The sequence below is a fragment of the Martes martes genome (assembly GCF_963455335.1).
Source record: "Martes martes genome assembly, chromosome: 14".
Lineage (NCBI taxonomy): Eukaryota > Metazoa > Chordata > Mammalia > Carnivora > Mustelidae > Martes > Martes martes.
In genome coordinates, this window is record NC_137902.1 from 83,243,964 (window position 1) to 83,254,522 (window position 10,559).

At 49.9% G+C, this 10,559-nt stretch overlaps 1 protein-coding gene across 1 annotated transcript in view; it reads right to left on the bottom strand.

Annotated features, from left to right (window-relative positions):
• Window positions 1-10,193, bottom strand: part of SIPA1L2 (signal induced proliferation associated 1 like 2) — a gene marked incomplete at its 5' end in the record, with an annotated part of 105,459 nt that extends 95,266 nt beyond the window's left edge. The window contains one exon of the mRNA XM_080823479.1: window positions 8,717-10,193. Coding sequence (XP_080679605.1) covers window positions 8,717-10,193 — 1,477 coding nt within the window. The remainder of the gene's footprint in view (window positions 1-8,716) is intronic.
• Window positions 10,194-10,559: the final 366 nt, after the last annotated feature.

Genomic DNA, 10,559 nt, shown 5'->3' on the forward strand with positions numbered 1-10,559 from the left:
AATTCCGGAAATCAATTATGCGTGTGGGGTGAAATGAACACAACTTACAGATGAGCCAACAAATCTGTCCTGAACATAAGGACGGTATCTTGGGAGACACCATTTTAGGAAAACCTTGAAGAAAAAGGGAAAAACTGGAGAAAAAAGGCAGCTGTCAAAGGCTTCCTTTGATTTTGAGCATTATTCGCTACAGGAGTGGGAAGGAGGAGGAGGACACAGGAGAAGCAAGAAACAATTCACTGCTTAAAAGCTGGGGAACGGGCAGGCGGTTCACTTTTTTCATTTTATTTAAGTGGAGCAAAGAGTGAAAGAAATCTTGGAACAAATACAAGGTAGGTAGGTTTCACTACGTTTCTGGGTGCTCTGAGACCTTATGTTGCAAAGCCTCTGAACTTGCAATTTTCTGGACCCAAAGCAAACTGCAAGAATTTCCCCCAGCTAAGCACAGAACTGTAATAGTATCAATCCCTCTACTCCGAGGGAAATGAACAGAACTTGAGTTCTCCTTCCTGGATAACTGAAAAAGACTCTGAGGCCAGAGTGTCCACAGGAGGAAAGGGCACGCAGTCCTCTCTAAGTTCCTAAAACTCAGCAACAGGCGGGAGCCGTGACCTCCCCGCTGGTGCAGAGTTTCCCACCGCCGCCGGCCACAGGGAAAGTATACCGCGATAACCCACAGGGCTGAGTCTCCCGTGCAGCTGGGCAACTCCTCCCCACCCGGAGCTGGCTGGACCTCAATGGGAGCTCTGTTCGCAGAGGCCACGCTGGCCGGGCGGAGAGGTGAAGAGCGGAGTCGATTATGTCCGCTCCGGGAGGACTGTGGGTCCCAGAATAGCCCTGTTGTTAGGCGGTCCTCAGCTCACCCATATGAATTTAACAGTGTCCAGCTCCCTATTAATTTTCTTCAGTGACTGTATATAACCAGAAGGGGGGGGGGAAAGAAGCCACCAGGCATGAAATTCAGAGCAAATGCAGCCATGCATCACGCAGCAATGGGGTTCATTTGATATGTAAAGGTACACGCCAGCCCACAACGGTCACATTTGTGAAATTTAAGTGAATGGGTTTGGAATGGGGTGGCAGACTTCACCAGACGCCTTGCCCCGGGGCCCCCCTGCCATATGGTTCTCTCTAGTTTTCCCCTCCTTATCTTTTAACCATTAAAGTAAAGTACTGCCCCTTTAAAGTCTGTACCCATGGTGTGGACAATGGTTTCTTTCTAAAGGGAAAAGGCTTTACACATTGATTTAAGAACCACTTGGGGGAGGAGGAAGCATGCTTTGTGCCACGTTCTGGTTCGAATCCCTTCCCAGGAGATGTTTTTATTATGATCCCACTTTATAGATGATTAACTGAGGCACAAAGGAGTTGAAGGACTTGCTAACACTGAGATGGGACGTGACCCCAGGAGGCTGGCTTCACACAGTCAGGGCTCTTCCCCTTAGGTTGTGCGGTCCTGCCCCATCTCCCCTCCCAGGCCTCCAACCACAATTAGAACACAGGGGCACTTTCCCCCTCTGGCAAAAAGGTAAACCTCCAGCCACCAAACAGTAAGTCAGGATCGAGACAGGTGGGAAGGTTACTACACACATTCTAGAAGAATCCTTACTTTCTACTTGTTCATTTAGCTGGTGTATGTACAAATATTTTCCTTTCGTTAAAATACTAATGACAAAAATGACCACTGGAGAAAGAGGTGAGCTTACATACAGCGGATCAAGGGTAGTTAATAAAAATGTGAACTTGAAGATTCTTAGGGAAAAGAGGCTCTAAAGAACTCTCGGAAGTGCTGCAGATCCAACAGAGGAGTTCCTTCCCAGGTGGTACCCACGGGCACGGACAAAGCAAGGGGCCTTCAAAGCTTAAGACTGGCATCTTGGGGCAGAAATGGACCCTGCACTGTGGGGAGGATATGGCTTTTGCTGGAGGCCCAGTCCACCTCGAAGCAGCTAAAAACTCTTCTCTGGAAAGTTCCAATCTTTCCCAAAAGAATTCTAATCTGCCTATACCCCAGAAGTCTCGTAAAGCTAGGATGGGAAGGAGAAATCAAAGTTCTCGCTGGCACATTCCTTTTATAAGAAACAGAGAAGAAAGGAAATCACAGGCGAATGACGGAACCAGAAACCCCGAAAGCACCAGACAGAAGAGAGACTAATCGGTCAAACCAAGATTAGCTTTTCATCTACGCTACAAAACCTGCCTGTCAAACCAATTCAGCTCCTTTACAGAGGATTTCTAAAAGATACCTATTTCTTTGCTTGGACTCGTGATAGAAAATCCCAAGGGGGAAAAAATGAGTTGAGCATAAAGCTTTCTTCAGGGTTAGTTCAGCTGAGTTTGGGGACCCAGAGAACCCAGAGCATCCCAAAGAGCCCCCTGGAGCTCAGCATGCAGATTTCAGGGGCAATTCAAAGGGAAAGTCTATGCATTTCAATAAAGACCAAAGAAAGTGTAAATTCTAAAGCCTAACAATTCCCCTGCTCTTCTAGGTAAGTTTGAGAAAATTATTCCTGACCCTCCCCAGATGGGCATAGAGAGGGCTGTGGGAAACTGACAGCTTGTCAATTTCACTTTACTTGAAACACACAGTGGCCTCTGGGCTCACAGATCCTACAGGCTTTAAGAAAGTAACACAAACCTGTAGGTTCGTTACTTTTAAGAACTGCCTGGAAGCTCTTTTTGTTGTAATTTCAAGGATGCTCTTGTTAAATCTATCATCATAATTATGACTTATATTTTTAAAAAATTTGAAGCAGTCTTTTTAAGCTGGTTTGGATTTGTAGAAAAGCTGCAAGGACAGCGGAGTTCCCTCAGGCTCCTGGCTCACTTTCTTCGTTGTTAACATCTTACATTTCTTTGGTACATTCATTCCGTTAATGAGCCAATACAGACACTGATATGATCAACTCCATCCTTTATTGAGGTTTCTGCTTTATCAATGTCCTTTCTCTTCCAGGAAGCCATCCCGGACGCCCCACTACGGTTTCTTGTCATGGCTCTTACAGGTGCTCGTAGACTGTGAGTTTCTCAGACTTTCCTTGCTCTGGATGACCTTGGCAGTTTTGAGGAGCAGTGGGCAGGGATCTGTCTAATGTAGTTTCCTCACCAGACTGAGGTTATAGGTTTGGAGGAAGACCCCAGAAATGCCATTCCCAGCATGTCCGGGATAGAAATGAACCACTTGACCTATCCATCCTGATGCTGACCTTGATGACCCAACTGGGGCGGTGCTTTCCAGACTTCTCCCCCACGACCTTCTATTCCCCATGGCGCTCGCCCTTGGAAGGGAGTCTCTACACACAAGCCACATTCTAGTGGAGAAGGACAACTGTCATCATCTTTCAAAACTTTATGAAATTAAAACATCTTTTATAATCATTTACTTTTTAAAGTAAAGATTTGTTGGTTAAAATGAGCATCACTGTATTTGACAGGAGTCGTTTTGTGGGTACACTGCATCCAAGAGAGTAAGAAAGACGCGTCCCTTTATCACTGTGCCTCTATCAAGCTGATGGGTTTTTCTCTGAAATAAAGCGAATACAGTCATTACTGCTTCTGCCCAGATCACGATTGGCAGATACCTGGCATCTCCCCATGCACCCAAGGCAGATAATGATAATTGATAATGGCTTGTAAAATGCTGACACAGCTCTACACATAATAACACAGAAGAATGATCCTCAACCAAGTCCCACAGACACAGCAGTAGAAGGACTCATTTACATGCATTTATTTGCATCAGAAAAAGCCTACAAGGATAAAGAGGAAACTGTTCACGGGGATTATCTCTCAGGGACTGGGGTGATTTTATTTCTTTTGCTTCTTTACTTCCTTTTCCTATGATGATCATATAATACTTCGACACCATGTAAAAAATTCTAGACCGAAAGAAAGGTATGTGTATTGCCAATCTTCGGATTTTCCCCCACGTTAAGAGGACGTGTTCCTGCAACCACATAAAACAATGTTCCAGTGGTTCCAAGATTAAGCCACGCTCCACTCCAACGTCACCCAAGAGACCCAGCTTTATCCTCTTCCCTACTCTGACCTTTCTTTACCCAAAAAGGGCACAGTCTGCCATCTCGAGCTATTCTTGTCTACGGCTGTTCTGGTCCATGCAACCAGAAGGCAGGCAGAGGACAGTTTCAGAAGTCCCGAGTAACAGCAGGTGCACAATTTCCTAAACAGGGGAAGACCTGAGGGGCACGCAGGGAACCGGGGGTGTCCTTGCTGCCCTGCAGCTCCACTCTGGCCCCCCTGGGGACAACCCATGGCTGGCCAGCGGCGCTCCCTGCCAGGGTGTCCAGAAGGAGGCAAAGTCGGCCACTGTGCCATGAAGGGAGCTCAAGGGTCTCCAACAGACTCGCACAACCAGAATCTCTTCTTTGTGCTTCACAAGTGGGACACTCACAGAAGAGGGAAACAGCGACTTCACCGGGATTTCCACGAGGGAAACAGGTGCACGGCAGGCAGCATCCCATTTTCTTCATGAGCATCGCCAGCCACAGTGAGGAACCTTCTCTGGCACTCCCCATGCTTGCTCCCATCCCGCCCCGCTCTCCCTTAAAAAGCTGCTTTCATGGAAGGCTACAGATGGATTTTCGAGGACAAGTGACGAAGCTACAGGGTTGGCTGCAGCTCGCCACACCCCCGCACACATCCATCAGCTCGCCACTCCCCTGCACACATCCCTCTGCGAGTTCTCCCCAACCACTCAGCATCCTGTGCCACGGCAGCGCACCTCGGGGAAATCCACAGCCATCCCACGCCAACCACCCAGGCCGGAGTCAGCCGCATCAGGCAGGCCCCGAGGGCTCAAGCCCCTCCCAGCGATCGGGAGCCACTTACTTCTTTTGAAAACGAAATTTCACACAGAACGGTGGAGCATGGAGAAAAAGAAAAGTCATTCTGGCAATATCAAAAGATCCCTGAACCGCCTGCTTCCAGAGAGAAAAAAAAAATGAGTGAAGGGAAGAGAGAAAAAGGGAAGAGCAAAGGTCCCCGTAGACACGCCCGACCGGGCCAGGCAGCCCGAGGGCTTCTGTTTTCAGGTCGTGCCATGATGTTCTTGTAACCGGGGGTGTGTTTGCAGATAAGGGTCCGGAGGTTGAAGGCCGGGTGCGAGCCGGCTGCCCGTCTGCGTTCCCATACCACGGCCGAGGCGGTGGTGGCAGGGGGCGGGTACTGACCGCTGGGGACCCGGCTGCTGCCCCCGGCCCCAGCCCTTCACGGCTCTGCAGAGGGACAGGCTGCGGTGGCAGTGGCGGATGCTGCTGGAGCCAGTTTCATTCTGAGACACACAGGCCTACTGGGGAAGAGCTAAAAATAGAAGGAAGCAGGCAGAGTTCACAGCTGCAGGGCGAATGCAGAAGGACAGGCTCAGGTCCTCTCCTCTCCGTGGACCCACCAGCAGCCACAGCAGCACAGCCCGGCACTACGGAGCCCTGAGGCCAAAGTGAGCTCAGGGATCACCACCTCAAGCCCTGATTCCTTAGGCTTGGCAGAGGATCCTAGAATTCACCTGCTTGGCGCCTTCACAGATCCACGGCACAGCCCAGAACCAGGGGCACCTGGGGGGCTCCGTGGGTTAAGCGTCTGCCTTCGGCTTAGGTCATGATCTCGGGGTCCGGGGACCAAGCCCCATGTAGGGCTCCTTGCTCAGTGGGGAGTCTGCTTCTCCCTCTGCACGCTGCTCTCCCTGCTTCTGCTCTCTCTCTCCCCCTCTCTCTGTCAAATACATAAATAAAAAATGTTTTCCAAAAAAAAACAAAAAACAACAAAGCCCAGAACCAGAGTGAGCCCAACCCAGGGCCTCCCTAACCCTTATGTCTGCATCCACGCACAACTCCCCCGCAAGGTGTCTGCCCTCGACTTCTCCTCTAGAGCTTATTTTGAATTTCACGTTCAAAGTTAACAAGTTTGCGGACGGAACTGCCCACGCCCTGGAAAATCCTTAGCAGCAAATTAGAGAGAGTGGAAGAAATACACCACTCACAGGCACTCTTTACAACTACCAGGAAGTGACGGTTGACAGTTCCAGAAAAAAACCTACAGAAGTCAGTCAAGAGAACTAACAGAATCCAGTGCCCAAAACCATCTCCAGGAACAAACCCTGAGGACGTTAGTGGTGGTGACTTTGGCTGCAGGAGCATCCTCGGGTCATTCCGTGTATGCATGCAGGCGTGCTTCATGCACACCAGAGGAGGGTCGAGATGCGGGCAGCGTCGGCATGAACATAAACACACGCATTCACACACACACATGTAACTTTCATGTCCTGGTATTTTACAGGGCGATCCGCAAACTACTGGCAAAACTCAGCTAGCCAAAATGACTCAATGCCAGAGGATTTCAGGGTATAGTAATTCTAAGACACCATTTTATTGTTGGTGTGGACAGCCATGGTAGTTAAAGGAATCTTAATCGGGAAGCCTATTTCCTAACATAACTGACCTCCACCGAGACACCATCTCGGAACAGTATCGTGCAACGTGAACACAATCACGAGGGCTGCTCGTGGTTTCCCAGCACAGACTCACAGGGAAGTCCAAGTTTCTCTGAGCTCCACAGGTGGCCCTGCATTGAGACGAGAGCACCGGGACACACCGGGGGGACCAAGACCCGCCGGCAGAATTGTTTCAGTGCCCTCATGCCATCGGTATGGAAAGGGAAACATAACTCAAATATATGACCGGTTGTGATGCGAGTGCCGATTTAGCTAACCTGCACATCCAGCATTATAAATGTTCTACCCATTTCTATGGTTTCATAATATTAGGATTATGGGTGATGGGTTAAATCTGAATTAATGCAGTAAATGAGGAAAAAACTTGTAGTGTAACAACTACAACTGCAATCTATCTGGCAAGCAAATTCTTTTGAGCCTGACGTCCACGGAGAGAAGTTTTACTGAGGCTCCGGGGACAGAAGTGGATGGAGTAACGTCCCGAGGTCTGAGTTACACCCAAGCCATCACCCAAAAGAACCATGGAGTCAAAGTGACATGCAAACATTCTGAAGATAGAAACCAATACTGCATTAAATTCAAGTACAGCTCAAAGGGGTCCACACCCATAGCAGAAAGGTTTATTCGGGGCGCCTGGGGGGCTCAGTCAGTTAAGCATCTGCCTTCAGCTCAGGTCATGATCCCAGGTCCTGGGATCGAGCCCCCCGTCAGGCTCCCTGCTTGGTGGAGAGCCTGCTTCGCCCTCTCCCCTGCACCTCCCCCAGCTTGTGCTCTCTCTGTCGAATGAAGAAATAAAATCTTTAAAAAATAATAAAAAAAAAAAAAACAGTTTATTCGCCAGACTGGCTGGGCCCACTTCTACCTCCTAAGGTGCTCTGAGAGGTGACACCTGGGAATGCGAGGAGGGTGGCCAGTGACACTGAAAACAGAAAAAAGACAGCCTTGGAAAGTATGCTGCCCCATAAGGAAGGGGCTAAGCTGGCAAGCTGCACCCAGTAAGAAGGCAACAGGCTGCTCTAAGTGTCTTTACGGAGGCTGTGTGGCTGACAGGCGCGTGGGACCCGCTTCTCTGTAGGAGTCCCCAACAGAGCAGATCCGTGTCCCTGGGATGACAAGGGACACTATTTAAAAAGGCTGAGGATTCAACTGCATGACTTCTGAAGAAGGCATCCTTCAAGCCTGAAAAATCTAAATAAAAGTAGCCAGTACTGCGCATAGGACTAGAGGATTTCTTTCTTTCTTTTTTTTTTTTTTAAGATTTTATTTATTCGTTTGACAGAGATCACAAGCAGGCAGAGAGGCAGGCAGAGAGAGAGGAGGAAGCAGGCTCCCTGCTGAGCAGAGAGTCCGATGCGGGACTTGATCCCAGGACCCTGAGATCATGACCTGAGCCGAAGGCAGAGGCTTTAACCACTGAGCCACCCAGGCGCCCCAGGACTAGAGGATTTCTTTTATTTTATTTTATTTTTTAATTTATTTTTTTTAAAGATATTATTCATTTATTTGACAGACAGATCACAAGTAGGCAGAGAGGCAGGCAGAGAGAGAGAAGGAAGGAAGCAGGCTCCCTGCTGAGCAGAGAGCCCGACGCGGGGCTCGATCCCAGGACCCTGGGATCATGACCCGAGCCGAAGGCAGCGGCTTTAACCCACTGAGCCACCCAGGCGCCCCAGGACTAGAGGATTTCTAAGACCACAATGCCAAAGGATTATCTGGACCTCGGAGTCTAGGGCCTTCTATAGAACAGTAGGAAAACGATTTGTCGATCACGCTAATTCACACATTCACAGCACAGATTTACCTAACACAACACGCACTAGGAGCTGTGAAGGCTGAAGTGTAAAGGTGAGGCAAAGGTGTAGGAAAAAAGTACAGAAAAGACTGGGCGGGGGGACTCCTGGCAGAATGATCCACTGTAAACAGCAGGAGAGATTAATCAGAGGGAGAAGAGAGGAATGAAGTCAAACCGGGGAAGAGGTGGGAGAGGAGGTAAGTCGAGAGCAAGAGGACATCTGTGCTGCTCTTACATTAGCAAAGAGAAAGACAGACGTGGGGATCCCACGCCGGGGATGAGACGTCAGCAAAGGCAGAAAACCGGGATTTCCGAAGAAGGAGTTTGTCTGGCAGCAACGGAGGGTCCATGAAAGCCCAGGGGACAATGGCCCTGACTCCCCGGTGAAGGCGCCCAGCCCCAGGGAAGCACCGCACAAGCAGCCCGAGACGCAGCACATGTCGGAAGCTCTCCCTTACCTTTCCCATAGAAGAACTTGCGGTAGTAGTAGGCCCCGAGGTCAATGTGCTCTATGATGTAGCGCTTCACCTTCTCCCTGTGAACGGGCTGGCTTTCTCTGGGCACTTCCAGGACGGAGACGCCTGCGTTGGTGCAGTGGGAGCTCAGAGAGGACTCGAAGGAGCAGCCTTCCCCGGAACTGAACGATGACGAGCTGGCCCGAGAGAGGGCGATCCTCCTGTCGCCTTCCCCGCCCGTCTCATTCCGGAAGTACGGACAGCTCAGGACGAGCTCGTTGCTTTTCCCGTCGCCCTCATCAGCATCCAGGTTCTCCTTGGAGTTGAGGTCCTCCTTGCTCCCCAAAGGGGACTCACAGTTGCCCGTCTGGCCTGCTGGCATCTGGGTCTGGGATGCCGCCGAGGCTCCGGTGGTGATGTTTTTCCGCTTCCCCACATTGGCTCTCGTCGCCATGGCTTCGTTGATATTGAACAAAATGCTCTGGACATCGTAATGTGCAAAACACCTCTGACAATTCCAAGGGCGAACGCCCCGCTCCAGACGGCCGTCTTCCGGATCGCACGTGAACTTGAAAGTTTCGTGTTCGCTTTTAACAGTCCGCAGCTTCCGGAAGAGGGACGTCTCCACCGATTCTGACTTCAACCTCCGTTTGAAAGGCTTGTCCCTGTCTCTGCCCATGAGAAGGGCACCGTCCATGTAGTCTAATCCTGAGATGCGGACAAATTCTCCTCTAGAAATCTGTGCCGCTGCGTGGAGGCTGGGAGAGATTGCGGGATCGCAGGGGAAAAACTCAGGGAACCCAAAAGGGGCCATTGCTTTGTGGTCATAATTATCTACACGGTACCCTCTGAGCATTGCAAAGAAGTTCTCACCAGATAAGCCCTGCCGGTCAATGGAAGACGTGCTTCCGTACTCACGGTGGAGGGCGGCCCCGGTGTTGGGGTTCACTGCGTTTTGGTCTAAGACGTCTTCAGCGTCGATGTCACTAATGGTGACATCGCTGTTGCTTCTCTGTCTTATGGGGTGCAGTCCTCTTTGAGGAGAGTGAACAAAGATGTCTCCAATGGTGTACTTCGCCTCCACAAAGTCTAGATCGAGCTGCTCCTCTCGCTGACCATCGTTCTGGTCATTCTGCCCATTGTGCGTGATGGACGGGACGCTTTCGTAACTGGTCTGAGACCGGCTTTCCCACAGTGCCTTGCAGGCTAGCTCCTTGGAGCAGTCCTTCTTGGGAGGCCACTCGCACACTCTTGCTCTCACACCCATCTTGGGCACAGCTGGGGTACCGTTGGCAGGACCGCCACTCTCTGCGGAATTTGAAGCATTTAAAGAAGTGGTGGGGCCCATGTTGCCATTAATGGCTTTAAATTTTCGAGCAAAATAATCATCAGACTGCATGATTCTGGGAGGATCCTTGAACTTCGAAGAGGCTCTGCCAAGCTTGTGCTTCTCTTCTTGTGACTGCCTGGGGTCACTCATGTCTGCCGAGCCAAGAAGCTCCAAGGCCCACCGGCAGGACTGAGGTGAATCTAATTACATTGCTATTTACAGTGCGATCCTAAATCCAGACGCACAAAGGCTTCCTCTATAGTTGTACTTTCTCTTTTTGACCAAAAGGAAACAACATCCTCAGAGTATGGTTTCTCCAAAACCAGCTTGCTTCTCAGTTGCTAAAATAACTTCGTACACCTCCGTCCTTTTCAAGAGCATTTCTTAAAACATCTGGCCTTGAGTAGTTCCTTCACCTGAATTAAAACACACAAAATAAGCCATTAACAATTTTTGTAGCTCAAGTTCAATACATCTTACCTATGGTTTCTCACCTGTCTTCTCTAACTTCTGCCC